Genomic DNA, 19167 nt, shown 5'->3' with positions numbered 1-19167 from the left:
TTTATTCGTTTGCACTGTATGCCTATTTGATCAGTAAAATCCACCTGTTTGGACTCTATACGACTTTGTGGTGATTTCTGGTTCTGTGGGCCAAGGGCTGACAGCACCACAATTTAAGAAAGATGTAGACAAGCCGGAAAGTGTCCAGAGGAGGGCAATAAAGATGGTGAGGGGTCTGGAGACCAAGTCCTATGAGGAAAGGTTGAAGGAGCTGGGGATGTTTAGCCTGAAGAGAAGACTGAGAGGGAATAAGATCTTCTACTACTTGAAGGGCTGTCATACAGAGGAGGGTGCCGAGTTGTTTTATGTTGCTCAAGAAGGTCGGACCAGAACCAATGGGTTGAAATTAAATCAAAAGAGTTTCTGTCTTGACATTAGGAAGAATTTTCTAACAGTTAGAGCGGTTCCTCAGTGGAACAACAGGCTTCCTCGGGAGGTGGTGAGCTCTCCTTCCCTGGAGGTTTTTAAGAAGAGGTTAGATGGCCATCTGTCAGCAATGCTGATTCTGTGACCTTAGGCAGACGATGAGAGGGAGGGCATCTTGGGCATCTTCTGGTCACTAGGGGTGTGGAGGGAGGAGGTAGTTGTGAATGTCCTGCATTGTGCAGGGGGCTGCACTTGATGGCCCTAGTGGTCACTTCCAACTCTATGATTCTATGAACCTGGGACCTTCTGCATGCCAAGCAGAGGCTCTACCACTGAGCCATGGCCTCTCCCCTATAAACCTTTGGTGGCCTCTGGGTATAAGCTTTAGAGAGTCAGATACTTTAGTTTCTGATAAGACATCAGGTGGCCTCTCTGTTGTTTCATCCCCACCACACAACTTCTTTGATGACAGTTCTGCCCAGATTGATAATGGCATGCACAGTCTTGGAGAACCGGGTTCTCTTGGAGAACTGGCTTATGATCACCTTCCCTTCCCCTCCCCACAACAGAAACCCTGGGAGGTAGGTGGGGCTGAGAGAGCTCTAAGAAAGCTGCGACTAGAGGATAAAGGGGGGAATGCTGCAAGCCACTTTTGGAACAGTGGGGAGAAAAGCAAGGTATAAATACAGTAAATAAAATAAATAAGACATAGCAAGGACACCCGGCTTCTTATCATCTACAAAAAAACAGATATATACTAGCGCTGCTCTCATATCATATGGAGCTAAGTGTAATCAAACTACACAGAATCGTTACACTAGCTAGATGCGATGTACTACCATCTGCTGTAATGGAAGGTAGATATAATAAGATTCTGCTAGAGAGGAGGATCTGTCCATGCAGAGAAGTCAAGACTAGGAAGCACATTTTCTTTAAATGCCCTATATATAATCAGCTTCGACTCGCCATATTATCCCCACTATTGGAAAACCTATCTGGTTATTCTAACAAATATAAACTTGGAAGACTACTGGCAGAAGAAAACCCTTCGACTACAAGACAGGTTGCCAAATTTTGCCTTGTGGAGATTAAAGTACGTAGTAAATTAAAAAGCAGAAGACGCAGATAAAGTTGAGCTTAAACTACTGGATTTCAAAAGGAGAGAAACCTGATGGCTGTTTTGTTTATAGGAAAGAGATAATTGTCAAATTACTATGCAGTAATCTGAGTACCCAGCTTGCTGGGGGTAAAGGGAAGATGACTGGGGAAGGCACTGGCAAACCACCCCCTAAAAAAGAGTCTGCCTAGTAAACATCGGGATGTGACGTCATCCCATGGGTCAGGAATGACCCGGTGCTCGCACCTTTACCTTTCAATCTGATTTTAATTTTGATAAAAGTTTTTATATCCTATTTTATTTGAAATGCTGTAAGATTGTTATATATAGTGTGAATTTATTGGTCTTTGATGCTACTTCCCAGACCCCAAGAATCATTCTAAAAAAACAGGTTATGTCTACACACATGAAGCTGCCTCATACTGAATCAGACCTTTGGTCCGTCAAGGTCAGGTTTGTCTACTCAGACCGGCAGCTGTTCTCCAAGGCCCCAGGCAGAGGTCTTTCACATCACCTACTTGCCTAGTTCCTTTAACTGGAGATGCCACTGGGGTTTGAACCCGGGACCTCCTGCATGCCAAGCAGGTGCTCTACCACTGAGCCACAGCCCCTCCCCAGAAGACCCCCTTTGGGTTCACCATCCACCGTATAGGATTCTGATCACTTTCAAAACAAATACTAGCTCAACAGGGGACATTTTCTGCCTGCCCGTCATCCGACATTGATAAGTTATCAGCACAGAGGATGTACTTGTGTACTTTGCTGCCCCAACAACTGCTTAAACAAATACTATTATCTGGGTTGACCAAGGCCGGATGGACTCCTGTTAGGTTCCAACTACTTACTCTCAGCAGTTCGCTTATCTCCGAAACAAACCATCTGCAGTTATCCACTTCCAAGATCATAATATTCCTGCAGTCATATTGACCTCATGGATCCCATCTTAAGAGGGGTGCAGCGTGGAACTTTCCAAGAACATTTCCGGAAAAGAATTTCACTCAAGAGCAATTCTTCTTATCAGGAGGGGCTGTAAATAAGCTGCCTAGTGCCAAATCCAGGAAATCAGCTTGTGAGAAGAGTTGGCTTTTATACCCTGCTTTTCTCTACCTTTAAGGAGTCTCAAAGCTGCTTACAATCGCCTTCCCTTCCCCCTCCCCAAAACAGACACCATGTGAGGTAGGTGGGGCTGAGAGAGTTCGGAGAGAATGGTGACGAGCCCAAGGTCACCCAGCAGGCTTCAAGTAGAGGAGCAGGGAAACCAACCTGGTTCACCAGATTAGAGTCCACTGCTCACGTGGAAGAGTGGGGAATCGAACCCAGTTCCCTAAATTACGAGTCTGCTGCACATGTGGAGGAGTGGGGAATCGAATCCGGTTCACCAGATTAGAGTTCACTGTTAGAGAGCCAGCGTGGTGTAGTGGTTAAGAACAGTGGTTTGGAGTGGTGGAGTCTGATCTGGAGAACCGGGTTTGATTCCCCACTCCTCCACATGAGCGACAGAGGCTAATCTGGTGAACTGGATTTGTTTCCCCACTCCTCCACGTGAAGCCAGCTGGTTGACCTTGGGCTAGTCACAGCTCTCTCAGCCCCACCCACAGTGAGGGGAAAAAGTATTAGATCCCCTGCTGAATTTGCCCGTTTGCCCTCTGACGAAGAAATGACCAGTCCATAATTTTAATGGTAGGTTTATGGTAGCTGTGAGAGACAGAATAACAACAGGAAAAACCCCAGAAACCCAGAAGACAAAAGTCAGAGATTGATGTGCATGAGTGAAATAAGTATTTGATTCCCTATCAACCAGCCAGATTAGGGTTAGGGTTAGGGTTCTGCTGTCGGCAGAAGCAGTCAATCCATCGGATTCCAAACTAGCCACCATGACCAAGACCAAAGAGCTGTCCAAGGATGTCAGGGACAAGATTGTAGACCTGCACAAGGCTGGACTGGGCTACAAGACTATTGCCAAGCAGCTTGGTGAGAAGGTGACAACCCTAACCCTAACCGTCAACCTCCCTCGGTCTGGGGCTCCATGCAAGATCTCATCTCGTGGAGTTGCAATGACCATGAGAACGGTGATGAAGCAGCCCAGAACTACTCGGGGGGAACTTGTCAATGATCTCAGGGCAGCTGGGACCATAGTCACCATGAAAACAGTTGGTAACACACTACGCCGTGAAGGACTGAGATCTTGCAGAGCCCGCAAGGTCCCCTTGCTCAAGACAGCACATGTACAGGCCTGTCTGCAGTTTGCCAATGCACATCTGAATGACCCAGAGGAGAACTGGATGAAAGTGTTGTGGTCAGATGAGACCAAAATCGAGCTCTTTGGCATCAACTCAACTCGCCGTGTTTGGAGGAGGAGGAATGCTGCCTACGACCCCAAGAACACCATTCCCACCGTCCAACATGGAGGGGGACATATTATGCTTTGGGGGTGTTTTTCTGCTAAGGGGACAGGACACCTTCACCGCATCGAAGGGACGATGGACGGGACCATGTATCGTCAAATCTTGGGTGAGCACCTCCTTCCCTCAGCCAGGGCATTGAAAATCGGTATTCCAGCATGATAATGACCCAAAACACACGGCCAAGGCAACAAAGGAGTGGCTCAAGAAGAAGCACATTAAGGTCCTGGAGTGGCCTAGCCAGTCTCCAGACCTTAATCCCGTTGAAAATCTGTGGAGGGAGCTGAAGGTTCGAGTAGCTACACATCAGCCTCGAAATCTTTCTGACTTGGAGAGGATCTGCAAAGAGGAGTGGGACAAAATACCTCCTGAGATGTTTGCAAACCTGGTGGCCACCTACAAGAAACGTCTGACCTTGCCACCAAGTACTAAGTCATCTTTTGCAAAGGGATCAAATACTTATTTCACTCATTATAATCCACATCAGTCTCTGACTTTTGTCTTCTGGGTATCTGGGGGTTTTCCTGTTGTTATTCTGTCTCTCACAGCTACAATAGACCTACCATTAAAATTATGGACTGGTCATTTCTTCGTCAGAGGGCAAACGGGCAAATTCAGCAGGGGATCAAATACTTTCCCCCCTCACTGTACCTCCCCGGGTGTCTGTTGTGGGGAGGGGAAGGGAAGGTGATTGTAAGCGGGTTTGATTCTGCCTTAAGTGGCAGAGAAAAACTGCATATAAAAACCAACTCTTCTTCTTCACCACGACACCACGCTTGCTCTCACCATCAATTATGAAAACTAATTTCTATATGGGCCTTTTCAAAATGCTAGTAATATTTCATATTTACAGAGCAAAAAATTAAGGCAGAAAGGCAGGATATCAATTAGAAACGCCAGTCGGCCAAAAGTCAGAGTCGGCAGAGTCAGCACGGGAACAAAAACCCCACCTGAAATAAACACACACACTGGACTTCTCCCTCCGGCGTCCAGTGCCATGTACTAAAACGGCTGGGCCTTTTCAGCAACGGAATGGCTCCCCAGAGCATTTTGTCCAATGTAAATGGCATACAGAGAGAGAGCGCGAGCACGCACGCGAGCATGCTTGGTCAGCAACCCAAAAAACATTCAGGAAATGTCTAGATCGGCTTTGACAACTACGCGATTGATCCGCCAGAGGCAGAAGCAGCGGTGCCGGCCGGCTAGCAAAAGCCGACTTCCTCAGCATTTCGCACCCGCAGCGGCCTGCAAAGGGGTTCCTCCGGTGTCCGTGGTGCGGCTGTGGAGTAAGCAGCGTGGGGACTACAGCTTCGCTTCGCCAGTGTGGCGGAGTGGTTAGAGCATCAGGCTAGGGCCTGGGAGACCCAGGTTTGAATCTCCACTCTGCCCGGGAAGCTCACTGGGTGACCTTGGGCCGATCACACAGACTACCTCACAGGGCTTATTTATTTCCTTAATTTATACCCTACCTTTCTCTCCAATGGGCACCCAAAGTGGCTTACGTCATTCTCTCCTTTCCTACATTTTATCCTCACAGCAACCCTGTAAGGTAAGTTTAGGCTGAGAGCGTGTGACTGGCCCAGGGTCACCCAGCAAGCTTCCATGACAGAGCAGGGGTTTGAACCTGGGTCTTTTAGATCCTAGTCTTCCCTCTAACCACCACATCACACTCTTGGTTGAACCTACCGTGCAGGGTTGTTGTGACAATAAAATGGAGGAGAAAACGATGCAAGCCACTTTTGGGTCCCCACTGGAGAGAAAAAGGCAGGGTATAAAATCATTTTTTAAATCCAGGGTATAACACTGCATTCTGAAATTGCAACCTTTTCTACGTTGCTTCTTAGATTGTGGTCTCTCTCTCAAGCTTTTTGAGGAACACCAGACGTGAAGCACGTCAGGGTTTCCTTTACCTTCAACGGCGGCTTAGAAATGAGCATTTTGGCATATGCAGCTTCCTGTTGCAGGAAACAACTGGAAAAAATTCTCATGTACATTCGAAGTAGAACAGCCCCAATGCATACCCAGTTAAGCCAAAGAGCTTTTCATTATTTCAAAGTCCAGTACATAAGAATATAGGAAAGGCCCTGCTGGATCAGATCCAGGCCCATCAAGTCCAGCGATCCATAGTGGCCAACCAGGTGCCTCCAGGAAGCCCCCAAACAAGGCAACTGCAGCAGTATTTATCCTGCCTGTGTTCCACAGCACCTAATATAATGGGCATGCTCCTCTGACCAGGGAGAGAATAGGTATGCAGCATGACTAGTAACCATTTTGACCAGTAGCCATGGATAGTCCTCCATGAACATGTCCACTCCCCTCTGAAAGCCTTCCAAGTTGGCAGCCATCCCCACATCCTGGGGCAGGGAGTTCCACAATACATAAATCCAGGAGTTCCAAGGTGGAATGCTACACTGCATCCATCACATAGCCCATGGAAGGGGAACAGATATTGGAGGGGAGGCATCACGCCCCTGGCTGGCCCCCTTATCTGAGGAGGAAACACTCTGCCAAGCTGAAAACAAAAAAAAAGGGGGGGATTCTGGTAGAAAAAGTCGCTCAACGTGTCAGCCGAGAACCGCACTCTCACGGCGGGTGGGGCACAAATTCGTCCAGCCGCTTCCAGGAAAAGGGGGTTCAGGACCGATCGCCAGCTTACAAGGGTCACAGCAATCGTTCAAAAGTGTAAATGATCCTTAGCGGAGACAAATGGGAAGTGGTCTTATTCACGAAGGCAACTGATTAGTTTCAGTTCGTCTGCTTACTGGTCATTTTAAATTGATTTTTAGTCGTGGTTTTTTAATGTATTTTATTGAGTTTGTATTGAAAGCCACCTCAAGCTCCTGTACAGCAGAAAGGCAGCTAACAAACATTTTCAATAAATTGTTTATTTTATTTTACTTCGTTTGTACCCCGCTTTTCTCCCCAAAGCAGCTTCTGTCATTCACCTTTCCTCCATTTTATCCTCACAACAACCCTGGAAGGTAGGCTAGGCTGAGAGTGTCTGCCTGGCCCAAAGTCACCCAGCAAAGCCTCCAGGGCAGAGGGGGAATTCAAACTTGGGTCTCCCAGATCATAGCTCGACACTCTAACTCAGGGGGTGTCAAACATATGGCCCGTGGGCCGGATCCGGCCCCTGGAGAGCTCTTGTCCGGCCCACGAGCCGGCCAAGGCAGCCACCTCCATTCTCGATCTGGGCCAGCGAGGCATGGCCAGGCCTTACCAAGTGGCATTTGTGTCAAATCCAGCCCTAGTAATGATTGAGTTCGACACCCCTGCTCTTACTACACCACACTGGCTCTGTACCGTTTGTAATATGTAATCTCTTGAAGCTGTACTGATGAGTGCTTTTTTCAATGCTTTTATATTATCAAGTGCAAGCCAGTTTCCTCCATTGCTGTCTTGGGTTCTCTATGCTCTGCTTACCTATGCTACCATTAAACCAACTTCTTTGGACAACTTCGTCTCCTGCTGTGGTTAGGGGTTCTCGATAGGGCAAGTGCTGACACTCTACATAAACAAACAAAAACTCCTACCCATCATTTGGAAATCTGAGCTACTTTCAACCAGACTTCTCAAAGATGACTAATACCACCCTCCAAGAGAGTCATTCATTCTTTGAAGATTCTTGTAGGCCAGGTATACAGACATAAGGGATACCAGTTTTAATTTTTCTTTTACAAAGATTTTTAGGAAGTTTATCCGCCCCCCCTACTCTAGGAGTTCTGCTAAGTATCCAGCCCACTCGTTTTCAGGGATAAATCTGAGAATGAAAGGCAATTAAAAAAACACCCAGGGTTCACGCGAGGCCTCTGTCTGCTCCCGTCCATCTCAGCAGGGCTCAGCCGAGCTCCGGACTGTGCCGGCTGCCCACACGTCACCAAAATTTCTCTCCGGCTCTGTTTCAGTGAGCGACGAGTCTCCGTTCCTAAAAGGACACCGAAGGAATTCTAATAATGGCTTACGGGCAAAGCCAGTGCCAAACCGAAAGTAACCTTTTAATGAGGGCCACCGACATGGGACTCAATTCGAGCCGCCGTTTCTGGCCTCGAACGCTGGAATAAGTCCAAGAGACTGTGGGTGGCATCCCATTAAATCAGGAGGAAGGAATAGGAAAGGTGGGACTACTCATCTGGAAAGCCAAGAACAGAGACGTCCCACTCCCAATAAACAATGGAAAAGGACATTTCAAAGGTAACCACACCTCCAGTCGTGGTGGAAAGCGCAGTCAAGTCACCGCCAACGTATAGAAGCCCTATAGGGTATTCAAGACAAAAGCCTGTTGGACATTGCAGCAAAGTTATACAGCAAAAATATGCTGCATAAACTGGAAGAATGGGTGACTGAGAATCAGATCCTGCACCCGCATGAAGCAGGATTTAGAAAGGGACTTTGTACAGCCGATCACTGCCAAACGCTCCATCAACTTGCATTTTCAGGCATTAACGGTCCAACTAAAGCGTTATTCGTAGCGTTTGTAGACTTGGCTGCTGCATTTGTCTCTAGAGAAAGAGAGCGTCATTGATCAAAGCTATCAAGGAAAAACATTGACAAGCAACTACTTATCCTATTGCGTGAGTTACACACGGACATCTATGCTCAAATTAGGGTAGGAAGATCTGGCTCCCTAACCAACAGAACTCCAATCTGTAAGGGGGGGAAGCAGGGGCATGTACTTTTCAATCTGTTCATAATTTGATTTTGTTGAGAGGCTTTCAGGCCCGCATTTTGTTCCACCCTCACTTGGACACCAAAAAATTTCGGTCCTATTGTATGCGGACGACATGGCTATAATCTCCTTTACCAAAGTTGGTTTGAGAAGGGTGCTGCAACAACTGGGATGATATTGCAAGGAAGAGGCTTTAAACATTAACTATGAGAAGACAAAAGTAATGGTCTTCAGGAAAAGGCCTAAAATAGCTCCCTGGAGTATCTTAGGTACTCCTCTTAAGCCGTGCTGCTCTTTTAAGTACCTTGGAGTTACATTCAAGGAGACCCTAAACTGGAATGTGCATACAGTTACAGTTAGGTCCTCTGAGCTAAGGATAGTGGGATCAATTTTGCGTTTTTTCTATACAAAGGGAAGCTTGCCTTTAGACCCTGTCTTAAAATTATACAAAAGTAAGGTCATTCCACACCTGGTGGAAGTGTGGGGATGGGAACAGGACAATTTATCTAGTTTAGAAACTATTCAAAACTATTTTCTAAGGCATATTCTGGTTCTTCCAAAGGGGACCCCAGCAGCCCCAATGAGAGCAGAAACTGATCTCCCCTCGCTCAGGGCATGCGTACATATAGCTGTATTAAAATTAAGGGGGGGGGAACAGAACAGCTAGAACAAATTCATTTAGCAGTTAATCATTTAATTTTATGCTAATGAAAGATCCATCACGCCTTGTCTTCCTCAGTAAGATCCTATCCCAATACTCAATCCCAGACGATCTATTAGGGTCATCAGAAGACATTTCCCAGCTCAAAGACCAGGTCTATAAATCGGATGCCCTGATGGATAGATCACTAATACTGAAATCGGTGACCCCCCACCCCCCCGGTTTAATTTTTTTAGAACTGACCACCCTTAGAGCTCCCTACTTAGTAAATATTTCAAATCCAAAACTTGGAGCAGCTTTTACGTCCCTTATGCTTTCAATCAATGCCAACGGCTGTATTTGCTGGGCGCTATTGTAGGATACCTAAAGATCAACGCTTTTGTATCTGTGGATCACCTGCTCTGGAGGATTTACATCATTATATACTCGACTGTCCTCTGTATGCGGAACCTAGGGCAAAATTTCTTGCCGGGTTGATTTCTGGTTTTAACACTTGCTCTAGTGTTGAGAAACTAATATTTTTGTTAACTGAATCTGATGGGTTTGTTTCCTATAAGACCTCCCAACATAGCTGCTAAAAGAGTCAATTCTGTGCACTGATTTTAAATGATTGATAGGTCTTATTGCTTTGCCGGGATTTTGCTGCAATTTTTAGCTAACAATGTTTGCATTTTATTAATTTATTTAATATGGTTTTGCGTTTTTACTAATTTTGAATATTTTCCTTTTATATTATGTATAAAGAGGTAATTGTACCTCTAAGAGGTCATTGTTGACATGTTTGTAATGGCCTATGGCTGCATGCCATGAATAAAACTCATTCATTCATTCTTGTCTCGCACACAAGGTGTGGAAGACCCTGAACGGAGCCTCATGCAGGGACACCACAGGCAGCCTCCTCTGTGAATGGCTTCTCTGGTCTCACAGCACTCTCACCATTTCTCACAACCACTAGAAGCTTTCTTGGGGGTACCTGAGTGGGCAGACTCCCCTTTAAGGGTGGAGGAAGGCGGGATAAAAATGTACAAAAAAGGGAAAGGGTACCTTGAGCTTTGGCACATGCCGTTCCTCAGTCAGGTTCTCCTTACTTCTGTATTGTTTACCATGACCATGATAGACATGGCCGGGGACTGAGGGTGGGATAAAAATCAAAATAAATAAATAAATAAATAAAAAGAGCACCGCAGTGGGATTTTGATCATGTACGCCCCCATATAATTACATCAGGTACCAGAATGCCACTGGTAAATCATAGAATCCTAGAGTTGGAAGGGACCACCAGGGCCATCAAGTCCAACCCCCTGCACAATGCAGGACATTCACAACTACCTCCCCCCTCCAGACCCCTGGTGACCAGAAGATGCCCAAGATGCCCTCACTGTCATTATCTGCCTAAGGTCACAGAATCAGCATTGCTAACAGATGGCCATCTAGCCTCTTCTTAAAAACCTCCAGGGAAGGAGAGCTTACCACCTCCCGAGGAAGCCTGTTCCACTGAGGAACCGCTCTAAGTGTTAGAAAATTCTTCCTAATGTCTAGACGGAAACTCTTTTCATTTAATTTCAACCCGTTGGTTCTGGTCTGACCTTCTGGGGCAACAGAAAACAACTCGGCACCCTCCTCTATATGACAGGCCTTCAAGTCCTTGAAGATGGTTATCCTGTCCCCTCTCAATCTTCTCCTCTCTGGGCTAAACATACCCAGCTCCTTCAACCTGTCCTCATAGGACTTTGTCTCCAGACCCCTCACCATTTTTGTTGCCCTCCTCTGGACATTTTCCAGCTTGTCGACAACTTTCTTAAATTGTGGTGCCCAAAACTGAACACAGTACTCTAGGTGAGGTCTAACCACAGCAGAGTAAAGCGATACCAGCACTTCGCATGGCCGACCGAATCTAGTCCCCAGTACTCTGGTCTGTCCTACCTCCTGACTGAGATGAGAGGCTCTTGGCAATGAAAAGACCCTGCTGTCCCAGCCGTGGAAGTACACAGAAAGAGCCGGATATTTCACACACCCCTCTTTTTGCCAATGACACAGATGCAGGATTAGGGCTGTTTAGCTTGGAAAGAAGGCGGTTAAGGGGAGACATGACAGAGGTCTATAAAATTATGCATCACATGCAGGGAGTGGACAGGGAGCAGCTTTTCTCCCTCTCTCATAATACCAGTACACGGGGTCATCTGCTGAAGCTGGAGGGTGAGAGATTCAAAACCGACAAAAGGAAACATTTCTTCACACAATGCCTGGTTAAATTGTGGAACTCCCTGCCCCAAGATGTGGTGATGGCTGCCAACTTGGAAGGCTTTAAGAGGGGAGTGGACATGTTCATGGAGGAGAGGGCTATCCATGGCTACTAGTCATGATGCATACCTATTCTCTCCAGTCCCAAGAGGAGAATGCCTATTATATGAGGTGCTGAGGAACCCAGGCAGGCCAACGCTGCTGCAGTTGTCTTGCTTGGGGGCTTCCTAGAGGCCCCTGGTTGGCCACAGTGTGAACAGACTGGACTTGATGGGCCTGGGTCTGATCCACCAGGGCCTTTCTTATGTTCTTATGAACTGGACTCAATACACATTTTTCACTGGAAGTGCCAATACAACCATCATCCGGAAAACCACAGAGGGAGCAGCTTCCAAGGAAAAAACTGTAATTGCAGTAATTTACAAGCCTCAGGTCAAGCTACCAAAGCACCAAGGATAAGTTGCCACCTCTGAAAACCCTTATCAAACTTTCCAGGGGGTGGGGGAGCTTATCTTGACTTCAAAGGCAGTTCACAGCTGGTGTGTCTTTGGCCGGCTGCCCACCTGAGGGCATCGTGACCCAGGGAAGTAAGTCACGCTTTGTGGCAAATGGCATAATACTAACTCGATGGCATTATAAGGCAGCGTGTGAGATATGAAGCCCGGATGACAGACGGTTTTGAAAGACGAGCTGGTCCAGTAGGTGGAGGGAGACACAGACGGCCCGGTTGCCCTCCACGAAGAACAAGTGCAACTGTCTGCATATGCAAAATCTCTTGTAAGGATATTCCCAGTGGAACTGCAATGAGGGCACATCTCGATGACCAAGAAATTCACAGCTGCCTCTCCCCGCCCGCATCCCCAGTGTCCCCTGCTCCATGCCCAGAAGATGGCCAAAAAAACCCTCCAGGATCTCTGGGCATGTAAGAAAGGGCCACGAGAGCCACGCCCTGACTCATCCCTTTCTGCCCTCCCTCTCATGATCTGCCAAAGTTCACAGAATCAGCCTTGTCAAGATGACCATCTAACCCAGGGGTGGGGAACCTTTTTTTCCGCCAAGGGCCATTTGGATATTTACAACATCATTCGCGGGCCATACAAAATTATCAACTTAAAAATTAGCCGATCAAGCCCCAAGCAGGCAGCTGTCCCTGATGACAGATCCCCCCCAGTTCGGACCCGGGTGGGAAAGGGTTAATAGTTTCTTGGGCGGTCCTAGTAGCTCCATAGCTAACGACTCTTCTGCAAGGGGGGAAAAGGGTTCAATTTCTCAGCAAAATAAACTCCCGACCGCCTTGAATAGAGGCTATTCCTGTCCGCGGGAGGGGGCGGATCGCCAGTCTCAGATACTTCTGAGCTAGAGATCTGCCAGGACCCATGAAGGGCCAGACCAAATGATTTCGAGGGCCTTAAATGGCCCCCTGGCCTGACGTTCCCCACCCCTGATCTAACCTTTGCTTAAAAACCTCCACTTCCTGAGGCAGCCTGAGGAACCGCTTTGTCACGAAGTTCTTCCAAATGTTTAGCCAAAAAACATAACTTTTCACACCTTTTTCACTATCATTTTGCTGAAAATAACAGAACCTTCCTTTTAGCATTTAGGTGGAATACTCGCAGAAGAATACTATAGAGCAGCAGCAGCAGCAAGCCCACCGAGAGCAGACCGGCACCCAGAATTGTCAAAATATGTACAATTGCGGATATCACAATGCCAGTGAGATGGCAAAATTGTAGCTGGCTTCCCTGTCAAGCTGGAAGGCCAAATGGACTCGTTCCCTACCCTGAAGACCTTCCAATCTCCACTGGGACCGTGGGAGAAGAGAGAGATACAAATAAAAAGGGGCACATTACACAGCGCTTTACTGTACACCCCCACATTGAACGGTCATATTTTTAAGAGCCATAAAATCCAATAGAAGAGAAAAACATGCAGTTTAAACAACAGGAAGCTACAGAAAACTTAGCCAGACTCAGGTTTTCAAGTAGTAATAAATGATTTTTACTACTCCTTATGTAAGCACCAGGGCGGGTCCCTGTCGAGGAAGTCACTATCCAAAATCTGACGCAGAGGAGAGAGAGAAGGGGAAGATTTCAATGCAACACCCTGAAGGCCACAGCACAGTTTATTATTCCACCGGAAGATTCTGTAAATCTTACAGACGGCTTCAAAAGGGGATTAGACAGATTCCTGGAGGATGGGTCTACTACTAGCCATAGTGACTAAAGGGAACCTCCATGTTCAGAGGCAGTCAACCTGTGTCATTCATTCATTTATTGCGGTCAATAGACCAAAACCAATTTAAAATTCAGGGCTCTACAGAAATCGTACATCTCCACATCAAGAGTCAACCTGTGAATCCCTAGTGCCAGGAGGCAACATCAGGGGGAAGGGGCCTCAGCCTCGGTGCCCTGTTGCTGGCCCTCCATAGGAGCTGGTTGGCCACTGTGTGAGACGGGATGCTGGACTAGATGGACCCTGGCTGGTCTGATCCAGCAGGGCATTTCTTAAGTCAACATTCACTTCAGTAGATGAATGAAGTGTTCAACAGAAGCATCTGCAGACGTGAGGGAGGCTGGGCCCAGAGCCAGCGGCACCCAGCAAGCTTCCATGGCAGAGCCTGGCTCAACCAGATCCTTTCCTCCATTTTATCCTCACAACAACAACAGTAAGGTGTGTTTATGGGGGGGGGGGGGACAGGGACGTTACAAAGGGAGGCTGGTTTACAACACTACGCAGCCAAAGAGTAATTGATCCACTCAAAAGTAGGCGAGAGAACCACTTTCAAACGGTGACAGGCAGGCAAAGCGGGATTTGCGTAAACACATGGTAGGATTACTGAACAGGGGAAACGTGATAAGCAGATCCCACGAGAAAAGCCCGGAGCCATCTACCTGTACCGGCTGCACCTGCACAGACTTAGCTGGATTACCTAAACCCAGTCATCAAACACTAAACAGAACGCCGTCGGCAACCCTCATCCCACGGTGCAGCTTTCATTCAACCACAGTCCTTCTCTCACGCTGGACTTGTGCGGTTGAGGCCCTCATCCGTAGCAGAACAGGCAAAGAAACCGGTTCTTTCAAGATCACCTCTGGGGGCAGCTGTGAGGACATCAAACCCAGGAGCCCAGAGAGAATTAAAAGAGGGGCGCTTTTTGTCCCTGCAAAGAGGGAGAAGCAATGATGGGGGGAGGGCTTGCGTTGGGGGGGGCTGACAGCTCGGCAGAGAGACAGCAAGCAAGTGTATGACCACTAGGCAGCAAACCGATATTCTGGCACCGCTTGGAAGAAGGCGCTCAATCCAGAGGCAGGCACAAGTTGGGTAGATCTGGCCAAAGGAAAGGTTTTATTTGTCCCCTGGGGCTCTGGAGCGCCCGCAGGAAGGCAGGGAAGCGCCCACCACCAACGGGAACCCGGAATGGGCTGTGGCCAGGTCCCAGAGCGCAACCTGTGCCGCCAGTCACAACCCCTTCCCACCAGCAACATGGTTTGGGTAACCGCTGTTATCTTCTTCAGTGGGGTTGTTGTATGGCAGGCGCCTTGGTTCATGCTCCGATAGAGAGGCAGGTGGTCATCAGAGGGGGCTCCTGATTCACGACAAAGAGGTGCAAATTGGATGTTGGGTGCTAAAATGCACAAGGCAGAGGAGTGCAGCAGGCGGGACTGAGAATTCAGAGGTCCTGTTGTGGTTCCGATGGCCTCTGGCCTAAGGGCTGAGCTAGAGAACTAGGAAGCCCTGCACCAACAACAAAGGAGCCGGGGATCCAGCTGCCCAAACGTAGGCTGTGAATTGATTCTGGTGAGCTCAGTGGGGCCATTCAGCTGGGGGTGTGGGCGCTGCCAGCCCCCAAGAATTTTTAAATCTGACCAATGAGAGGGACATTTTGAGGCCATACGAAAGGGCTATTAGAGCATGGTCTAAGGTCAGCATTAAGTACTTCAACCCATTGGCTTGCGATTCTATCACTAAAACAGCCTTAGTCGAAAAGGGCAAAGAGTGCAGTAGCACCTTAAAGGCTAACAACAATATTTTCCGGTAGGGTATGAGCTTTGGTACATCTGACGAAGTGAGCCGTGGCTCCCGAAAGCTCACACCCTACCAGAAAATATTGATGTTAGTCTCTCAGGCACTGGTGCCCAACCAGGGGCCCGTGGACCCCCAGAGGTCCGCGAGAGCTAAATTAAGGTCCGCGGAACAAAGTTATAAACCCATAATAAATTAATAGTTTCAATTAAAAGTTCTCTATTGTAAAATATATATATTCAAATATTACTCTAAGTTCAATGTTACTCTAAGTTCAATATTCAAATATTACTCTAAGTTCAAATATTACTCTAAGTTCAATCAGTCTCTTAGACAAAGATTAAATGGACATGTCTGACATCAGAAACCACAATATTCAAAAACCAGTGGGAGAACATTTCAACCTTCCAGGACATTCTGTTGCAGATTTAAGAGTAGCAGTTCTCTTACAAAGGAATTTTAAAGGGAGACTGGAAAGAGAAACTGCTGAAATACAGTGGATATTCAAACTAAAGTCAATGCATTTACCTGGGCTGAATAAAGACCTTGCATTCATGGCTCATTACCAATGCTGATTTCTCCACACCCATCTCTCCCCTGGACATCACAGACTCTTCTGCATATCACACCTAATCCCATCACGCCTGCCATTCACATTGACATACTGTTAACATTTACCTACTAATGCTTGTCTGAATTCACTCTCCTCTACTTAAAGACCGATGGATTCACATTCTAGCTGTATCTGAAGAAGTGAGCTGTGGCTCACGAAAGCTCATACCCTACCAGAAAATATTTTTGTTAGTCTTTAAGGGGCTCCTGGACTCTGGCCCTTTTTGACTACTTCAATCATAACCGTTATGATTGCAGTTTATTTGCAAAGTCTCGGGATTTTTCTTTTGAACCTCGGGGAACAAAAAAGCCCTCGTGGTCCCTGGTCCAAAAAAAAAAAATCGTGGGAACCCCCGCGTCGAAGGCGCTCCTGCCCTCTCGCCGGTTTCGAGTCCCGCAGACGAACCCGGCGACCCAATTATTTTATGAACATTAAAAAGAAAAGAAAAAGGGAAAAAAAACTCCATCGGTTTTGTTGGAAAACTCCACCCGTTTTTTTGTTTGTTAAAGTGGCTCCGGGGATTGGGATGGATGGGGGGGGGGGGGCCCGCAGCCGAAGCGCCGCTCGTTTCACCGCCGATGCGCCACGAGGATCCACGGAGGAGGAGAGGCGGCGGCTGCGCGCCTGGCTTGGCCCCGTTGGGGAGGAAGGGGAGGGGGCTCCCTGGGCTGGCACACCCCCCCCCCCAGCCCCACCGCCCTGCAGCCTCGGCGGAGCTTGGCACGGGCAGGTCCCCCCCGCCCGCGCGCGCGCGCCTGCCTGCCTGTCTTTGCGCGCAACGCGCGCAAAGACAGGCAGGCAGGCGCGCGCGCGCGGGCGGGGGGGACCTGCCCGTGCCAAGCTCGGCGGCGCGCGCCTGCCCCCCCTGCCGCCCCCCCCGGGGGTCTGCACCCGCCCCCCCCCCCCCGGCCGCTCACCCAGAGAGCCCCGAGGCCGGCGGGACCCCCGCACAGGGGCCGCAGCTCCATGGAGAGCGAGGGACGCAGCGGGGACAGCCAGCCTCTCCAACGCGCCCGGCCAAAGCGCCGCCAGCAGCAGCAGCAGCATCAGCAGGAGGAGGAGGAGGAAGAGGAGGAGGAGGAGGAGGAGGAGACCCGCCGCGGATTGGCCGGGGAGGCCCAACCGGCCGGGGCGGCCGCGCCTTTCCCTGCCCCCGCCCCGGCTGGGGAGAAAGGGACGGGGCTTTCCCCGCGCGCCCAGCTGGCCCGGCTGCAGCTGGCCCGTGCCGCGCGGAGCCCGCTGGCAAGCGACGGAGCGCTTTCCTGCGCGCACGCCCGAGAGGGCGCTTTCACGGTCGGAGCCCAGGGGCCAAAACGCCTGGCCGCTTTATCCTCCTCTAATCCCGGCCTTCGCCAGGATCGAACGCGCATTAGGGGAAACGCCTGGGTTCGATCCTGGCTGAAGCAGGGATGGAAGGAGGATAACGTGGCCGTGCGTTTTGGCCCATACCCGCCGAATAGGGCGCTTTCACGATCAGGGTCCAGTAGGGAAGTGCTGCTGTGTTGGTTCTCGTGAGTTATCCGGGCTGTGCGGCCGGGGCCTTGGTATTTTCTTCCCTGACGTTGCGCCAGCGGCGGTGGCCGGCGTCTGCAGAGGCTCTGTCCTTCAGTGCTCCTCCTCTGAAGAGCACTGGTTCCCAACCAGGGGTCCATGGACCCCCAGGGGTCCGCGAGAACTAAATTAAGGTCCGCGAAACAAAGTTATAAACCCATAATAAATTAATATTTTCAATTAAAAGTTCTCTATTGTAAAAATATATATTCAAATATTACTGTAAGTTTAATGTTTAACTAACAGTTATGATTACAGTTTATTTTCAAATTCTCTGAATTTTTATTTTGAACCTTGGGGTCCCTGCACCGAACAAAAAAGTCCTAGTGGTCCCTGGTCAAAAAAAGGTTGGGAACCACTGGTCTAGAGGTTTTCAAGACAGGAAGCCAAGCCTTATTCATTCTTAAACTCTCTTCTTTTCTGCTAAAGTTGTGCTGATGTTTATGAATTTCAATGGCTCTGACCGTGAAAGCCTTCGACAATATATTGTCCTGTAAGTATCAAGAGAATGTGCTAAGGAGGGTGTGGTATGTTAATATGGAACCATTGTATCCTGAAGTGATCTGTTAATGTGTGGAATCCAAAGCTAATCTGCATGGCTATTGTTGACTGTAGTCTTTGTTAGTCTGGAGGTTTTTCAGGGCAGGAAGCCAAGCTTTATTCATTCTTAAACTCTCTTCTTTTCTGTTAAAGTTGTGCTGATGTTTATGAATTTCAATGGCTTCTCTGTGCAATCTGACAACATAGTTGGTAGAATTGTCCAGTCTGCTGTATTATTCGGTAGCCAATGATAAATAACACAGTTGGAGGTTGGGAGATTAACGATCTGGTTATTATGGCCAAAATAATGCAGTCGGGTGCAATTGCCCTAAAGCGCAGGACAAATTCGCACACTAGAACAAAGGATTGCCACTACATTTATAACTTCTGGTCAGGGGTGTTACAATATACGTAATACAGAGCCTAGACCCACAAAGACTCAATGATGGACACCTTTGGATTAGCGTAGGCCTATCAGTGGGAGTTGAGGCGGGGATCTAGGTGGCTACATGATCTGGGACGGGGAACCGAAACTTAACATTCCTTAAGCAGTAGGTAATTCTGGGCCGTGTATTGGTGGAAGGCTGTACCATACACAGAGAGCCTGATTTACTGACTCATGACTCCCGGGTGCCACCTTCCCAAAGCCCTCATGTGTGTGCACATGAATACATAGTGTTTCAAACCAGCTCTTGTACTTTAAGCCTAGCATTTCCATAAGAGCAATTATGCAGACTGAACACAAAAGCATACATTCAAATAATAATAATAATTACAGGCATGACAGTAGCACCTTAAAGACTAACAAAAATATTTTCTGGTAGGGTATGAGCTTTCGTGAGCCAAAGCTCACTTTAAGGTGCTACTGGACTCTTGCCCTTTTCTACTACTGCAGACAGACTAACACGGCTAGCCACTGTGAATTAACTTTAACGATCGTTTGCGAGTGGATTGTGCCAGTTCATCCAGTAAAATCCATCTGCAAAG

At 48.2% G+C, this 19167-nt stretch overlaps 1 protein-coding gene across 1 annotated transcript in view; it reads right to left on the bottom strand.

The window, feature by feature from the left end:
- LOC130492475 (multidrug resistance-associated protein 1-like) overlaps positions 1 to 17057 on the bottom strand; it is an 88302-nt gene extending 71245 nt beyond the window's left edge. The window contains exon 1 of the mRNA XM_056866224.1: positions 17007 to 17057. Coding sequence (XP_056722202.1) covers positions 17007 to 17057 — 51 coding nt within the window. The remainder of the gene's footprint in view (positions 1 to 17006) is intronic.
- Positions 17058 to 19167: the final 2110 nt, after the last annotated feature.

Source organism: Euleptes europaea, chromosome 21, assembly GCF_029931775.1.
Source record: "Euleptes europaea isolate rEulEur1 chromosome 21, rEulEur1.hap1, whole genome shotgun sequence".
Classification (NCBI taxonomy): Eukaryota; Metazoa; Chordata; class Lepidosauria; order Squamata; family Sphaerodactylidae; genus Euleptes; species Euleptes europaea.
Note: the sequence above shows the minus strand (reverse complement) of the source record. Positions and strands in the feature narration are given on the sequence as shown.